The sequence below is a fragment of the Mobula hypostoma genome, chromosome 2 (genome assembly GCF_963921235.1).
Source record: "Mobula hypostoma chromosome 2, sMobHyp1.1, whole genome shotgun sequence".
NCBI classification, from domain to species: domain Eukaryota; kingdom Metazoa; phylum Chordata; class Chondrichthyes; order Myliobatiformes; family Myliobatidae; genus Mobula; species Mobula hypostoma.
This window is the reverse complement of record NC_086098.1, coordinates 40884102-40902613: the sequence shown is the minus strand read 5'-3', so window position 1 is coordinate 40902613 and position 18512 is coordinate 40884102. Positions and strand designations below refer to the sequence as shown.

At 41.0% G+C, this 18512-nt stretch overlaps 1 protein-coding gene across 4 annotated transcripts in view; it reads right to left on the bottom strand.

The window, feature by feature from the left end:
• LOC134358576 (kinesin-like protein KIF3C) overlaps window positions 1–18512 on the bottom strand; it is a 192043-nt gene that overhangs the window by 13328 nt on the left and 160203 nt on the right. For all 4 annotated transcript variants that reach the window (XM_063070956.1, XM_063070974.1, XM_063070983.1 and 1 more), the window contains 2 exons: window positions 16386–16504; window positions 1426–1542 (listed from right to left, as the gene is read on the bottom strand). In XM_063070956.1, coding sequence (XP_062927026.1) covers window positions 1426–1542; window positions 16386–16504 — 236 coding nt within the window. The remainder of the gene's footprint in view (window positions 1–1425; window positions 1543–16385; window positions 16505–18512) is intronic.

Here is an 18512-nt window from a genome sequence, read left to right as displayed (position 1 = left end):
GCACTAACAAACTTAATGCCGTCCTTTCATTTTAAAAACACTTTAGCAAAATAATCAGTTAACTAATGAAATGCTGTTGTTGAAGTTAACAGTCTTAAAACAAAAACTTTCCTCTTCAAACCGTCATACAGAGAATGTCTCCAACATTTCCTGCTTTTGAATCGCTTGGGTTTTCATGAATAAAATTAGCACGGCCAAAGAGGCAATCGTGGAGGATGAGGGAATAAGGATATTCTGACAAGAGGACGCAGGGCAAGTGTGCGAGAATCAATCCCCATATCTGAACTGATTAGCTTGAGCAGCATCTGAAATTCATTTCTACACAGCAAACTGCTAACACCCAACAGTCTCTCCCAGGTGGAAGACAAGAAAAGCAGCTCTGTGAGGCCAGCAACAGTCCCCATTTAAGTTCACAAAGTGCACCACAGGCAGGATTTAATATCAGAGTTAACAGAGGATTGCACAGACTAACTCAATAGAAATGAAATTCTGGAGAAATGTTTAGTGGCTGACTGGATTAAAGTCATCTTGCATCTTGAGTCAAAATTACCCGCAAATAAGTGTGAGAGATCTAGAACAAAGAACAAGAGGAAAATGTCAATAATGAATGTTGTGGAACTCTGGACTTATTGAATGAAGTAAAGAAAATAACCAATATTATCAAATAGATAGATTAGATAGGGTCCACCTAATAAAAAATTGCAGAGTACTTCCAGCAATTTCACTTCTTATTTCAGATTTCCAGTTTTTGCAATATTTTGATTTTGAGTGACTATTGAGCCCTTAATCATCAGGCTCTTGAACCAATGGAAATAACTTCACTCACCCCCTAAACTGAACTGTTCCCACAAGCTGTGTACTTTTGAGGACCTATCTCATGTTCTCAATGTTTATTACTTATTTATTTCATTATTATTTCTTTTTTTCTTTTCTATTTGCATTGTTTGTTGTCTTTTGCACATTGGTTGTTTCTCCATCCTGTTGGGTATGGTCTTCCATCGACTCTATTCAGTTTCTTAGACTTACTGAGTATGCCCGCAGTTCAGAAAACACATCTCAGGGTTGTATATGGTGACATCTAAGTACTTTGATAATAAATTTGAACTTTGGTTGGGCCAAGCACCTGCATTATCATTATAATTTCTGTATTATTTCCTGTATCACCACCACAAGCAATGACCTTTCCTCTTTGCACCTCCTGCTTGCTTTCCATTGACATATGCTAGAATGTTGGGAGCACACTTCTCCTGCATGAAACACATGATTCTGACATGAAAAGATTCCTCTCAAAGACTGTGAAATTAAAAAAAAATTATGGACAGGGTTTCAAAAATGAGGGTGGGAATAATCTTCCTCTTCTGAGATTTGTTCTTTCTTTACTCAGAATGTATGCGTTAACCTAAAGCAGACTGAAACATGACTTACCTGTCAGCAGGCGCCAGAGGCAGAAATTTCCATTGATCCTCCTCACAGTCAAAACACAGCCGGTTCATGATCTTATTTTTCTCTTCAGGTGGAATAAAATTTTCAATGATCAGATACCTGAGTAAGACATAGGCAGAGATGAGTGAAAAAAACAGTCAGAATTTTTGCCTGTTGTGATACATGGCTTCAAAGCTCAGGACTACTGTATTGCACTATGAGGTGAATTCGATGTATATGATAAACCGCAGATCACTGTGGCAAAGGATAAATTATAAAATATTTCAGCAAATATGTCAGCAAAACTTGCAACATGGATTAAAAGTGAGTTTGAAGAATATACAGATGAACCGCAAAGAAAGAGAACCCCCAAAATCTGACTTTTGAGTGATCAGTATGGAAGTAGAGCAAGTCAACACAATCATTTTGTTGAACAGGTAAAAACATCAAATGGCTGAAGCAACAAAGAAATTGAATAGAGACTAGCAACTGTGAAAAAAGACATTCAATAGCATGGAAGAGTTTCTGTGCAGTTATAAAATTAAACCAGTGGAAAGAAGTAAACGCATCAGGTGCTCAAGAGCTAGAGATGTGAGAACTGGACCTTGAATCCTGAAGAAGAGGCTTGAGGCTACAGACATAGATTGAAATTTAGTTGGGACAAGAAGAGTGAGGAGATCCTTGAGCTAGAAGAAAAGAAAGAAATATGACACACTGTGGAACACAACATTCAGGAGTCGGGGAAAAGGCGTGGCTGTTGTAAATATGAAGAAGAGGTGGAAGTAGTTCATCAGGAGGTGAGACACATGCAGATCACAAGTATTTACAAGTTTGCCTACTTAGTATCTTCATTCAACCAACACACATCAAAGTTGCAGGTGAACGCAGCAGGCCAGACAGCATCTGTAGGAAGAGGTGCAGTCGACGTTTCAGGCCGACACCCTTCATCAGGACTAGAAGCGGCCTGAAATGTCGACTGCACCTCTTCCTACAGATGCTGCTTGGCCTGCTGCATTCACCAGCAACTTTGATGTGTGTTGCTTGAATTTCCAGCATCTGCAGAATTCCTGTTGTTTCAGTATCTTCATTCATCTATTTGGACAGACCAAAGGTCTCCACAGGACTATCCAACCTTGCTAATACAATTCCAGGAATATGTTTGTCCCTATTACTTTACCTGGACATTTGCTCTATTTGTTAAGACCATTTTCTGCCAGAGAGCTTCTTGAATTCATAAATTTGCTTTTTATTAAACGAGCCGTGGAAATGCTTGATCTATTCTTGCAAGTTATTTGGTAGTGACTTTCTCAATTTATTCTACATGCCGATTGTTACTTTATGCCCCTCCAAATTTGCCTTCAGGTATCTCCTTCCAGACTCCTTCCAGATTTAAAAAGATGTTTTTCACACTTCAGACCTTTCTTTGTCTCTTGTATTTTGATGCCCAGGTTTGAACAAAGTATGTGACCAGCTATTACACAAAACTACTAGCTCAAGTGCCACTTGATCAAAAGGCTATTTGCAAATCCTACCCGAGATACCTGAGAACCAGATCATTGTCTGGTACTAATGAGGGAGTGCTCCATAGCTGCAAGAGCTGCTTTTGGATTAGGATGTTGACATAACTGAAGACATGACCACAGATGCACTTTGACCTGCTGAACATTTTCAGCATTTTCTGCTTTTGTTTTACATTTGCAGATTTTTTGATTCTGTTGCACTTTCACAAGGTTGTTTTTGGGAGCTTGCTACTAGCAAATTAGCTGCAGGTTCTTACATAGCAGCACCTCAGAGTATTTTATTTGCTAAAAAGTGCTTCAGAACATTAGATGCTTTCCTCTGTATGTTTGACTGAGATTATGACCTCTTGATCATTGTTCAAAATTCAATTTGCATTCATGCATGTTGCTCTATTGTGATGGGATCTACCAGATATTAAATCAATCAGGACCACAGAATCTATTTTTACTTTCTCCATCTCTATTTCAACATATTCATCAAATTTCTTTAGTCTGAAATCAGGTCTTTATACTCACCATTTGCTTCATTAGATTTATATTTTCCTTTCTGATTCATTTTGTATTTTCTCTTTGCCAGTTTCTTGTTCAGACCAAGCATCAAAATGAGGAAGTGACTTTAATCATGGAATGATTTTTGGTGCCAGATGGGGTAGTTTGAGTATCTCAGAAAGTACCGATTTCTTGGGATTTTCACGCACAACAGTCTCTGGAGTTCACAGAGCATGGTGCGAAAAACAAAAAACATTCAGTGAGCAGCAGTTCTGTGGGTGAAAACGCCTTGTTAGTGAGAGAGGTTAAAGGAGAATGGCCAGACTGGTTTCAGCTGACAGGAGGGCACCAGTAACACAAATAACCACGTGTTACAACATTGACGTGCAGAAGAGCATCTCTGAGAGCACAGCACATTGAAGCTTGAAGTAGGTGGGCGACAGTAGCACAGGAGATTCATAGATTCATAGAATAGTACAGCACAGTATAGGCCCTTCGGCCCACAATGTTGTGCCAACCCTCAAACCCTGCTTCCCATATAAGCCCCCACCTTAAATTCCTCCATATACCTGTCTAGTAGTCTCTTAAACTTCACTAGTGTATCTGCCTCCACCACTGACTCAGGCAGTGTATTCCACGCACCAACCACTCTCTGAGTAAAAAACCTTCCTCTAATATCCCCCTTGAACTTCCCACCCCTTACCTTAAAGCCATGTCCTCTTGTATTGAGCAGTGGTGCCCTGGGGAAGAGGCGCTGGCTATCCACTCTATCTATTCCTCTTATTATCTTGTACACCTCTATCATGTCTCTTCTCATCCTCCTTCTCTCCAAAGAGTAAAGCCCTAGCTCCCTTAATCTCTGATCATAATGCATACTTTCTAAACCAGGCAGCATCCTGGTATATCTCCTCTGTACCCTTTCCAATGCTTTCACATCCTTCCTATAGTGAGGTGACCAGAACTGGACACAATACTCCAAGTGTGGCCTAACCAGAGTTTTATGGAGCTGCATCATTACATCGTGACTCTTAAACTCTATCCCTCGACTTATGAAAGCTAACACCCCATAAGCTTTCTTAACTACCCTATCCACCTGTGAGGCAACTTTCAGGGATCTGTGGACATGTACCCCGAGATCCCTCTGCTCCTCCACACTACCAAGTATCCTGCCATTTACTTTGTACTCTGCCTTGGAGTTTGTCCTTCCAAAGTGTACCACCTCACACTTCTCCAGGTTGAACTCCATCTGCCACTTCTCAGCCCACTTCTGCATCCTATCAATGTCTCTCTGCAATCTTTGAAAATCCTCTACACTATCTACAACACCACCAACCTTTGAGTCGTCTGCAAACTTGCTAACCCACCCTTCTACCCCCACATCCAGGTCGTTAATAAAAATCACAAAAAGTAGAGGTCCCAGAACAGATCCTTGTGGGACACCACTAGTCACAATCCTCCAATCTGAATGTACTCCCTCCACCACCACCCTCTGCTTTCTGCAGGCAAGCCAATTCTGAATCCACCTGGCCAAACTTCCCTGGATCCCATGCCTTCTAACTTTCTGAATAAGCCTACTGTGAGGTACCTAATAAAGTGGTGATTGAGTGTAATTTGTGAATTCCAGTCATTGATGTAAATTTTGGAACCACGGTAGTCACAGGATTGATCTCGAATTCTATACCCAACTACCTTCTGATAAAATTTTCCCACAAGTTCCAACAGCTTTTCTCTTCTGCAGATTCTGGCTAATCCTTTAAGATGCTGCCAAGGTTTCTAGACTACTGAGAATAACTCATCATGTTCTGTGCTTAAATGTGATGCTGTTTATTAACATATTTATTAACATAGGAGCTGCAGCTCCTAACAAACCGCGTTAGGGAACTGGAGCAGGAGCTGGATGACCTGCGGATCATTCGGGAGAATGAGGAGATTACAGATCGTAGCTACAGGGAGGTAGTTACGCCAAAGGAGCAGAGGACAGGAAATTGGGTCACTGTCAGGCGAGGGAAGAGGAAAGGGCAGGCAGAGCAGGGTTCCCCTGTGGCCATTCCCCTCAACAACAAGTATACCGCATTGGATACTGTTGTGGGGGGATGACTTACCTGGGACTAGCTGCAGTAGCCGGATCTCTGGCACTGGGTCTGGCTCTGCAGTGCAGAAGGGAGGGGGGAAAAAGAGGAGAGCAGTAGTGATAGGGGACTCGATAGTTAGAGGTGCAGATAGGAGGTTCTGTGGTCGTGACAGAGAATCCAGGATGGTTTGTTGCCTCCCATGTGCCAGGGTCAAGGATGTCTCTGATCGATTGCATGACATTCTGAAGGGGAGGGTGACCAGCCAGATGGCGTGGTGCACATCGGTACCAATGACATAGCAAGGAAGAGTGAGGAGGTCCTGGAGAGTGAGTATAGAGAGCTTGGTAGGAAGTTGAAAAGCAGGACCTCGAGGGTGGTAATCTCAGGATTGCTACCTGTGCTAGGTGCCAGTGAGGGTAGGAATAGGATGCTCTGGAGGAGGAACAAGTGGCTGAGGAACTGGTGTAGGGGGCAGGGTTTCAGATTTCAGGATAATTGGGACCTCTTCTGGGGCAGGTGGGACCTGTACAAGAGAGACGGGTTACACTTGAACTACAAGGGGACCAATATCCTTTCAGGGAGGTTTGTTAATGCTACTGGGGGGGCTTTAAACTAGATTTGCAGGGGGATGGGAACCAGAGTGCCAGAGCTGACAGTGTGGCTGGGGTGAAAATAAATGATGTTAAAAGTTCAAGCAAATCCACTAATAGAGAGGTTGTGAGTGGTGGTAAAAATCTTCTGAGGTGTATATATTTCAAAGCTAGGAGTATGGCGGGGAAGGCGGATGAGGGCGTGGATTGACACGTGGAATTATGACGTTGTAGCAATTAGTGAAACTTGGCTACAGGAGGGGCAGGACTGGCAGCTTAATATTCCAGGGTTCCGATGTTTCAGATGTGATCGAGGCAGAGGAATGAAAGGTGGGGGAGTGGCATTGCTTGTTAGGGAAAATACTACAGCAGTGCTCAGGCAGGACAGATTAGAGGGCTTGTCTACTGAGTCCTTATGGGTGGAGCTGAGAAACAGGAAAGGTATGGCCACATTAGTGGGATTGTATTACAGACCACCCAATAGTCAAAGAGAATTGGAAGTGCAAATCTGCAGAGAGATAGCAGGCAACTGCAGGAAACATAAAGTTGTGGTGGTAAGGAATTTTAATTTTCCATATATTGATTGGGTCTCCCATACTGTTAGGGGTCTAGATGGTTTAGAGTTTGTAAAATGTGTTCAGGAAAGTTTTCTAAATCAATATATAGAGGGACCAACTAGAGGGGATGCAATATTGGATCTCCTGTTAGGAAACGAGTTAGGACAAGTGACAGAAGTCTGTGCAGGGGAGCACTTTAGTTCCAGTGATCATAACACCATTAGTTTCAACTTGATCATGGACAAGGATAGATCTGGTCCTAGGGTTGAGGTTCTTAACTGGAAGAAGGCCAAATTTGAAGAAATGAGAAAGGATCTAAAAAGCGTGGATTGGGACAGGTTGTTCTCTGGCATGGATGTGATCGGTAGGTGGGAAGCCTTCAAAGCAGAAATTTTGAGAGTGCAGAATTTCTATGTTCCTGTCAGGATTAAAGGCAAGGTGAATAGGAATAAGGAACCTTGGTTCTCAAGGGATATTGCAACTCTGACAAAGAAGAAGAGGGAATTGTATGACATGTATAGGAAGCAGGGAGTAAATAAGGTGCTTGAGGAATATAAGAAGTGCAAGAAAATACTTAAGAAAGAAATCAGGAAGGCTAAAAGAAGACATGAGGTTGCCTTGGCAGTCAAAGTGAAGGATAATCCAAAGAGCTTTTACAGGTATATTAAGAGCAAAAGGATTGTAAGGGATAAAATTGGTCCTCTTGAAGATCAGAGTGGTCGGCTATGTGCGGAACCAAAGGAAACGGGGGAGATCTTAAATAGGTTTTTTGCGTCTGTGTTTACTAAGGAAACTGGCATGAAGTCTATGGAATTAAGGGAAACAAGTAGTGAGATCATGGAAACTGTACAGATCGAAAAGGAGGAGGTGCTTGCTGTCTTGAGGAAAATTAAAGTGGATAAATCCCCGGGACCTGACAGGGTGTTCCCTCGGACCTTGAAGGAGACTAGTGTTGAAATTGCAGGGGCCCTGGCTGAAATATTTAAAATGTCGCTGTCTACAGGTGAGGTACCGGAGGATTGGAGAGTGGCTCATGTTGTTCCGTTGTTTAAAAAAGGATCGAAAAGTAATCCGGGAAATTATAGGCCAGTAAGTTTAACGTCGGTAGTAGGTAAGTTATTGGAGGGAGTGCTAAGAGACAGAATCTACAAGCATTTGGATAGACTGGGACTTATTAGGGAGAGTCAACATGGCTTTGTGCGTGGTAGGTCATGTTTGACCAATCTATTGGAGTTTTTCGAGGAGGTTACCAGGAAAGTGGATGAAGGGAAGGCAGTGGATATTGTCTACATGGACTTCAGTAAGGCCTTTGACAAGGTCCCGCATGGGAGGTTAGTTAGGAAAATTCAGTCGCTAGGTATACATGGAGAGGTGGTAAATTGGATTAGACATGGCTCGATGGAAGAAGCCAGAGAGTGGTGGTAGAGAATTGCTTCTCCGAGTGGAGGCCTGTGACTAGTGGTGTGCCACAGGGATCAGTGCTGGGTCCATTGTTATTTGTCATCTATATCAATGATCTGGATGATAATGTGGTAAATTGGATCAGCAAGTTTGCTGATGATACAAAGATTGGAGGTGTAGTAGACAGTGAGGAAGGTTTTCAGAGCCTGCAGAGGGACTTGGACCAGCTGGAAAAATGGGCTAAAAAATGGCAGATGGAGTTTAATACAGACAAGTGTGAGGTATTGCACGTTGAAAGGGCAAACCAATGTAGAACATACAGGGTTAATGGTAAGGCACTGAGGAGTGCAGTGGAACAGAGGGATCTGGGAATACAGATACAAAATTCCCTAAAAGTGGCGTCACAGGTAGATAGGGTCGTAAAGAGAGCTTTTGGTACATTGGCCTTTATTAATCAAAGTATTGAGTATAAGAGCTGGAATGTTATGATGAGGTTGTATAAGGCATTGGTGAGGCTGAATCTGGAGTATTGTGTTCAGTTTTGGTCACCAAATTACAGGAAGGATATAAATAAGGTTGAAAGAGTGCAGAGAAGGTTTACAAGGATGTTGTCGGGACTTGAGAAACTCAGTTACAGAGAAAGGTTGAATAGGTTGGGACTTTATTCCCTGGAGCGTAGAAGAATGAGGGGAGATTTGATAGAGGTATATAAAATTATGATGGGTATAGATAGAGTGAATGCAAGCAGGCTTTTTCTACTGAGGGAAGGGGAGAAAAAAACCAGAGGACATGGGTTTAGGGTGAGGGGGGAAAAGTTTAAAGGGAACATTAGTGGGGGCTTCTTCACACAGAGAGTGGTGGGAGTATGGAATGAGCTGCCAGACGAGGTGGTAAATGAGGGTTCTTCTTTAACATTTAAGAATAAATTGGACAGATACATGGATGGGAGGTGTATGGAGGGATACGGTCCGTGTGCAGGTCAGTGGGACTAGGCAGAAAATGGTTCAGCACAGCCAAGAAGGGCCAAAAGGCCTCTTTCTGTGCTGTAGTTTCTATGGTTTCAATGGTTTTAAATTATTCATGTATCTCGACATATGTTCACAAGCAATTCATTGCCCATTCCTAATTGGCCTTGATAAGGTGATGGTAAGTGGCTTTATTGAATTGCTGCGCTGTTTCTGGTAAAATTATTCCAGAAACCATTTGGAGAGTTCAATGTTGTAAACCCAGGGATGATGAAGGAGTGGCAACATATTTCCAAGTCAAGACCATAAGACTATCAGACATAGGAGTAGAATAAGGCCATCTGGCCCATTGAGTCTGCTCCATCATTCAATCATGGCTGATCCTTTTTTTCCATCTCCTCCTCAACTCCAGTTTCTGGCCTTCCCCCTGTAACCTTTGATGCCATGTCCAATCAAGAACCTATCAATCTCTGTCTTAAATACACCCAACGACCTGGCCTCCACAGCTGCATGTGGCAACAAATTCCACAAATTTACCACCCTTTGGCTAAAGAAATTTCTCCACATCTCTGTTTTGTAAGGATGCCCCTCTATCCTAAGGCTGTGCCCTCTTGCCCTAGACTCTCCCACAATGGGAAACATCCTTTCCACATCTACTCTGTCTAGGCTTTTCAACATTCGAAAGCTTTCAATGAGATCTTAACTTGGGCTCTTAACTTGGTAAGCAGCTTCATGTGTGGCACCTTGTCAAAAGCCTTCTGAAAGTCCAAATATACAACATCCATTACATCCACTTTATCTATCCTACTTGTAATCTCCTCAAAGAACTCCAAAAGGTTCATCAGATAAGATTTTCTCTGAAGGAAACCATGCTGACTTCATCCTATCTTGTCCTGTGTCACCAAGTACTCCATAACCTCATCCTTAACAATTGACTCCAACGTCTTCCCAACCACTGAAGTCAGGCTAACTGATCTATAATTTCCTTACTGCTACCTTCCTCCTTTCTTGAAGAGTGGAGCAACATCTGCAATTTTCCAGTCCTCTGGCACCATGCCAGAGTCCAACGATTTTTGAAAGATCATTTCTAATGACACCACAATCTCTAACGCTACCTCTTTCAGAACTCTTGGGTGCAGTTCCTCTGGTCCGGGTGACTTATGTACCTTTAGGTCTTTCAGCTTTTTGAACACTTTCTCTCTTGTAACAGTAACTGCACCCACTTCTCTTCTTCATACACTACAACATCAGGCATACTGCTGGTGTCTTCCACAGTGAAGACTGACGCAAAATACTCATTTAGTTTATCAGCCATCTCCTTGTCCCGTTATTATTTCTCCTGCCTCATTTTCTAGCGGTTCTATATCCACTCTCATTTCTCTTTTATTTTTAACATACTTGAAAAAACTTTCACTATCCACTTTGATATTATTTGCTAGCTTGCTTTCATCTTTTCCCTTCTAATGATTTTTTTAGTTGCTCTCTATAGGTTTTAAAAATCTTCCCAATCCTCTATCTTCCCACTAATTTTTGCTTTGTTGTATGCCCTTTCTTTGCTTTTACAACAGCTTTGACCTCCCTTGTCAGCCACGGTTGTACTATTTTACCATTTGAGTATTTCTTCATTTTTGGAATACACATGTCCTGCACCTTCCTCATTTTTCCCAGAAACGCACACCATTGCTGCTCTGCTGACATCCCTGCCAGCAGCTCTTTCCAATTTACTTTGGCCGACTCCTCTTTCATACCACTGTAATTTCCCCTAGACCACTGAAATACTGCTACATCAGACTTTACTTTCTCCCTACCAGATTTCAAGTTGAACACAATCGTATTGTGATCACTAGTTCCTAAGGGTTTTTTTTACTTTAAGCTCCCTAATCGCCTCCGTTTCATTACATAATAGCCAATCCAGTGTAGCTGATCCCCTAGTAGGCTCAATGACAAACTGCTCTAAAAAGCTATCTCTTAGGCATTCAACAAACTCACTCTCTTGAGATCCATTACCAACCTGATTTTCCCAATCGACCTGCGTGTTCAGATCTCCCATGACTACCATACCATTGCCCTTTTGACTTGCCTTTTCTATTTCCTCTTGTAACCTGTGGTCCACCTCCCAGCCATTGTTGGGAGGCCTGTAGATAACTGCCATCAACGTCCTTTTACCCTTGCAGTTTCTTAACTGAACCCACAAGGATTCAACATCTTCCGATCCTATGTCACATTTTTCTACTGATTTGATGAAGTCAAGATGGCGTGTGACTTGAAGAATTTGGGAAATTTTGCTGGTGTTATTGAAGAATAACTACAATGCATTTTGCAAATGAATCTAAATGCTTGAGGCACAGTGCATCAAAGATGGACAAAATTAATGTCAGGGGTGGTTGGAGGAGTGCCAGTCAAGCAGACTGTTTTCCTGTAGATGGTCGTGAGTTTCTTGAGAATTATTGGGGCTGCACTCATCCAGGCAAGCAGAGAAAATTCCATCACAGTCCTGGCATGTACTTCGCAAATGGTGGAATGCTTTGTGCTGTCAGGAGCTGAGTTTCTCATCATAGGATGCCCGCCCTCTTATTGGCACAATACTTACATAGCTGGTTCAGTTGAGTTTCTGATGGGTAACAAATCCCATGATGCTGATGAAGGTGATGCTCAATTGATCAGAGATAGTCAAGTTATCTTATGGAGATAGTCCATAAGACTATAGGACACAGGAGCAGAATTAGGCTACTCAGCCGATCGAGTCCGCTCCGCCATTCCATCATGGCTGATCCCGGATGCCACCCAACATCATACACCTGCCTTCTCATCATAACCTTTGATGCCCTGATCAATCAGGAAACTAGCAATTTTTGCTTTAAATATAGCCACAGTCTCAGCTGCCACAGCTGTCTGTGGCAGACTTACTACTCTTTGACTAAAAAAATTCCCCCTTACCTCTGGTCTAAAGGGTTGCCCCTCAGTTTTGAGGCTGTGCCATCTAGCTCTGGATGTCCCCATCATAGGAAACATCCTCTCCACATCCACCTTATCTAGTCCTTTCAAAATTTGGTAGGTTTCAATGAGAACTGCCCCACCCCCCCCCCGCCAGATTTTTCTAAATTCCAATGAGTACAGGCCCAAAGCTGCTAAATGCTCCTCATACGGTCACACCTTCATTCCTGAAATTATCCTCGTGAACCTCCTCTGGGTCTCTCCAAAGAAAACACATCCTTTCTGAGACATGGGGCCCAAAACTGCTGACAATAATCCACGTGTGGCTTGACTAGTATCTTATAAAGCCTCAGTAATACGTCCTTGTTTTTATATTCTATTCCCCTTGAAATGAATGCCAACATTACATTTGCCTTCTTTACCACAGACTCAAGCTGTAAATTAACCTTCTGAGAGTCTTGCACGAGGACCCCGAAGTCCCTTGGCACCTCTGATGTTTGAATTTTCTCCCCATTTAGATAATTGTCTGCACTTTTGGTCCTTTTACAAAAATGCATTATCAATTCTCAACACTGCCACCTTTTTGCCCATTCTTCCAATTTGTCTAAGTCGTCATTGTCTTGCATTTTTCAGGCTATGAATGGAAATGAATTTCGTGCAATTTTTAGGCAATATCCCTGCTCCTGAACTTATGAAGCAAGGAGGTAATTGTTGAAACAGCCAAATGAAGATTTCAACTGAAGATAATTGGAAAAACAATTTTGATCTGTTGACAGAGAAGGAAGGAAGGGCATCTGCTCTATCTCCCGTGGTTGCGTAGAAAGGTGCCACCATGAAGGAAGTGAATGATAATGGAAAAGGAAAAGTGAATCACTGTGTCCTCTATGGAATGGTTCCTTTCAGGAGGCTGAGAAGGGAAAGGAAGGGGAGAATTTGTGGTGTAGAAGGTTATGATTTAAAACTAAGGCAATCAGTGTCAAAGCAAAATGAAGACAAGGAGGATCATGGTAGTCTGTAAATAGTTGAACAAGCTCAGAATAAAACAAGCAGGCTGGAGTGCTTCAACACAACTGGTGGGGAATGAAGAAAATGGAGACTCGAGCAAAAGCAACCTTTATAAGTAGGCGAGGGAACTATAACAAGATATGTGAATCAGTCATGAACTATGTGAAAAGCTGGAGATGTTTCTTATGTCAAAAGTTAAGATAGAAGGTAATTCTGAAAATATGCAGGAATTGAATAACGGAATGTTAGAAAGCAATGTTACCGAAATTTGTAAACAAAGCCCTACAAAAAGCTACAGATATATTGTTTGTAGACATAATTCAGACCGTGAAAGCAAACTTTGACAATTGTTTGAAATCATGGGCAGTTAAATATTAGCACTCCTACTCTGGGGCTACATCCACACTACGCCAGATAATTTTGAAAACAAAGCTTTTTCTCTTCGTTTTGACCCTCTGTCCACACTAAAACGGCGTTTTCATCCCCCGAAAACAGAGATTTTCAGAAACGGTCTCCAGAGTGAGTAAGTCTGACAACGCCTAATATCCATTGTAGTGTGTACGGGGTAAACAGAGAGATTTTAAAACACTGTCATGACAACACCACAACAACAATGCTTTTTCTGCTTCTGCTTGGTACTGCGCAAGCACTGCCGTACGGCTGTTATAATGCGCAGTCGGTGTGAACGGCGTGACAGTTAAATTGTAAAGTCAGCTTTTTTGACTATTTAAAAACACTGTCATGACGTGCTGGAACAGATGGCCACAGCGCGGCATTTCGTTGCTTTCCTGAACGCAACCCCCCACATAACCTAACAATTTCAGAACAGACGGCCACGAGACTGAAACCAGAAGAGTTAGAAATGTACTCACCAAATACTTTGACCCATAGCTTACTAAATAAATAAGTATACTCACTTTGCCCCATTTTCTGTCCTTGCTTGTATGAAGGTGGTTTACCTATTTATGCAAGTACTTCTCTGACAATAGATGTATAATAGCCTAATGTAACATTGTATGGAAATACAAGATAACACTGATGCAGACATGCTTTATACATTTAACAAGGTGCTTTATTAATGCAACAGAGTTAGTCAGTTTTTCAACGTTCGTCGTCAGCCAGGTCATACTGTCCGTGAACTCCCTGTCAGTTGCCTCCATATGCTCCAGTATTTGTTTTTTTTCAGTTTTAAGTCCTCCTGCGTGAGAGCCAAGAGCAATTCCTTTAAAGTTTTTCTACTCTGTAACTGGACAAATGCACACCAAGTATACCATTTCCTCTCCGCTTGTTTTCTGTGTGTCCTGCGCATGCCCAGTAGGAGGAGATTCACCCAAATACCCGCCTAATGTAGACAGAGATATTTTGAAAAACGCTTAGTGTGGACGCCTGTCATTTTCAAAATTATCCGGCGTAGTGTAGATGTAGCCTGGGAGTGATGACACTGCTACCTTCTCAGACCGGTCATGGTACTGAATCTCTGGAGCGTTTTTAGACTTGGCCTTCAGAGACAGGCATCAGTGTAATTAGAGAGGTGAAATGATCCAGTTTAAGCTCTTAGGCACTAATTAGTTCTGGAGTTTAATAGATCAAAAAGCTGCAATCTGTTCCATTTCAGAGAAAAACACATTTTACAAGCAGTCAGTAAAACAATCAAACTTAAGAAGCATTGAAGACAAATTTCGGAGTTCTGGTACACATATAATAATATACTGATGCCAAACATCTTGAGTTACCCACAGTTGCAGTGTACAACAGAAGATGATCAAAAACTGACCGGCTAAGATTGGGTTTGCAAGACTGGAAACTGATTGGATAGAAGCATTTATTTTTCAAAGCTAATGCTCTGTACATTTTGCTATTTGATTCATCTGATGTCAGTGGTGAAAGGTGTGGACAAGGATATCCCAATTACAGCCACAGAGATTGCCCAGGCGACTCAAACAGATATAATATTAAAGCAGGGCAAAAATGCACTTTATCCAGATGGACCAACTTGGAGGAATATTCAAAAGCAGTTTTACAGCCATTCTGTAATCAGAGATTTGAATTATCATCTGGCCAAAAATGTTTCAAATGGAGACACTGAGTGTTCATTCTAAATACTCCAGGAAAAGGATGGTAGATGAACTACATACCGACCGAGCTCACTAAAATCATCAATACCAATGCCATTGACATAGACGTTTATGTATTGACTTATCATTGATAAAACAATTTGTAGAATGGTTACAGTTCCGAAGGAAGTCATTAGCTCTATCAAGCCTATAAAAGAGCAACTCAGCCTCTCCCAACGATCCTGCAAATTCTTTCCTTTCAAATACTTACTCATCTCCCTTTGAAAGCTCCAATGGAACCTGCCTCTACTGTTACCTAGCAACTGATTCCAGATTCTCTCTGCTCACTGCAGAATATTTTCTTTCGATTACTATCAGTTCTTCTGCCAATTTTCTTTTCTCGACATCCCCTAGTTGCTGACTTTTCCACCAATGAGAACAGTTTCCACCCTGACTTCATGATTTTAAATACCTCTATTCGAGATTCCTAACACCCCTCTTCTCCAAGGAGAACACCCCAGCTCCAGTTTATCCATATAATCGAACTCCATCTCAACCACAGCCTCGCAACATCCTTCACATCTTTGCTATCTAAATCGGCATTAAATCTCAGTGCAGCTGAACAAGCTTATAAAAGCTAGGATGCTTTTAAAACTACTTTTTTATCCAATCCTGCCACTTGTAATAAGCTATGCACAGATCTCTAGATCACTTTGGTGTCCCTTTCAGGAACTGTGGCCTTGAGTTTATATTGCATTTCCCAAACATTTCAGATTTTTTCAGCAGTTAATTTACTGCTCCATCCATTCCACCAGCCACCGTATATCTCATTGAGGTCAGTTACCATCCTCTCCACAATTCACAGTGTCTCCTAGTTTTGTATCCTCTGCATTGAATTGGCAGCTTGTGTCCATGTGTAGAATTTACCAGCAGTGCTGACAATATTATTTTTATGATATCATTCTGACCTTTGATATGACTGACTCAATCATTCCAACAAGTCTATGCTGATATTTGTCTAAAACGAAACTCTCAGTTCCTTGTACTCATCAATAGCCATTCAAAATGGATTGAAATCTTAACATAGGTACTAGAGATTGTACATTGATAGATCTTTGCATGGTGATAAGTTCCTTTGAGAGCTGGTTGAGGACCAATGGTGTCACCTGATGAGAACCTAACAATAAGGTCCATGAAGGCTGAAAACAACAATGTCAGTTTCAGCATGGCATTACACAGGGAAACTTGGTAATGCATTGGTCTGAACCTTTAACGGGAGTCTTGTGCTTTATGTGACCCATAGTGCTGCTGTTTTAATGCTGCAAAAAACTGTGGTGCAAGTTTTAGGTTATTGTTTCCAAACGTCCTGAACTTACTTGAGTTTAAGGTCCCGTGTCAGTTCATTCTGTGCATGTTCCAGGTTCTGTCGCTTCTTCACATGTTCATTCTGTAGATCTTGGATCTCAGCCTTCACAGACTCAAACTTTGCCAACAGCTGTAGTGGGATAAAAAAAAGAACAAAAGGTGGAAGAGATGGGAATCATTTTCATCAGTATTAAAAGCAAACTTTGTGACCTTTTGACTGGATCTTCAAATGAAGACTTAGTGACTGGAACTGTGGAAAGTGCATTAAAATTTAAAATACATAGTTTAATCTTTGTACAAGGAAAGGGTACGTAATAATAAACCTTATTTTATCTTACTATAAAATTCAATTACTGTTGACAAATTGATAAACATTAAAGTCAATATTCTTCATTTTTAACTGTGGGTTTGCTCTGCAATGGAGAGGAACAGTTCTGGGATTTGCGCTGACAGATAAAGGCAGATCATCTGATCCAATGCTTTCAACAGGAAAATTCATTTATGAAACTAAAAGATGCCATGAGTAAGCAAGATTGGGAAAGAGAGCTTAATATGACCTTGATAACAGAAGATTCGTTGCGAATTTTGAAGCTGGTTAACTCTTCTACGATTTGTGCCAGTCATTCTCTAATTCAATTCAAAATTGTACATTGTTATTATTTGACAAAGGAGAGATTGTCTAAAATATTTCCTAATGTTAATAGTCAGTGTGATAGATGCAAAACTGAGATAGCTACATTGACACCTATGTTTTGGTCATGTTCTGTATTGAAACAATTTTGGAAATCTATTATTTCTACAATCTCCAAAGCTTTAAAAATCAATTTACAACCTAATAAATCGACAGTTTTGTTTGGTAAAATTCCTCAATATATTCACGGTATTTCTATATCTGACCAATACATAATTGCATTTGTTACGTTATTGGCTAGAAGGGCTATTTTATTAAAATGGAAAGATGCCTCTGCTCCCACTTTGATACAATGGTTCTCTCAGGTGATGTTATGTCTTCGTTTGGAAAAAATTAGAAGTCGAACTTTTAATCCTAAATTTGACTTCGAGAAAAGGTGGGGTTCTTTTGCTCGTTATTATTATTTGACGAGTTAATAAAGATGGTCCTTTTCTGATGCTTGGTTATATGGATTTGGTTGGCGGTTTGATGTCTTTTTTTTATGGAAGCTTGTATGGCGCATAGCTCCAGGTTTGTGCTCCAAATGGGTTTTCCCCCCCTTCTTTTTAGTTATTAGGGGTTTTCTCTGTTTTATCTAGTAGGGGTTCTTTTTTTTCTTTCTTTCCTTTTTTCCATAAAAAAAAAGCTTTAACACTTTGTTTTTTGATTATTATTGATACACTGTTCAGCCTGGTTGATAGTCTAACTCTTATTCTACATATGGATATGTTATCTTGATTATTTTGATGTATTTTTCTCTGTTGTTGATATTCAATAATAATTAACAAAAAGATTTAAAAAGAAAAGATGCCATGAGCACAGACCCAGATGACTGGGCTAGATTATCCCCATGTTGGCAACATACTGCGATGCTGCTGATATGATCAATCGGATGAACTACTAAGGTTAGGAGCATCTGTTCCTTTGTCAGCCAGTTAACTACGGCAGTTAGAAATACCAAAATCAGTCAGTGAGAAAGAATGTCTCACTTGAGTATGACAAAACAATTCTTACGTACTTTTATGACATTTCTCCTCTCAAGAATTCCCATCAAAGTTGCTGTGTTAGGAACCTAATTAAATAGATTTGTAAGATAATTTGTATCTCATGGTGTTGGGATATTTATCAGACAATCTGTTCTCTGAAGAAATATCCGATGATATACTGCCTGATGAGAGGAGGTTGCTTTCCAATAATAAGATATGGTGAGGATTCTTTTACATCATTATATAATGAACAGTTGGCTGCTGCATCAATGATAGATGGCCACCAGATAGTTGGTAAATGACAAGGAGATTGCATGAATCTCACAAATGCCAAATGCAGTTTTAATAAAATGGTTGTTTGGTCTTCAATGTGAAACATTAACTCTGTTTCTCTCTTCAGCTGTTGCCTGGCTTGTATAGAATTTCCAGCATTTTATGATTCAATTAACAAAACTGATTGTAGTTGATTCATAGACAAATGG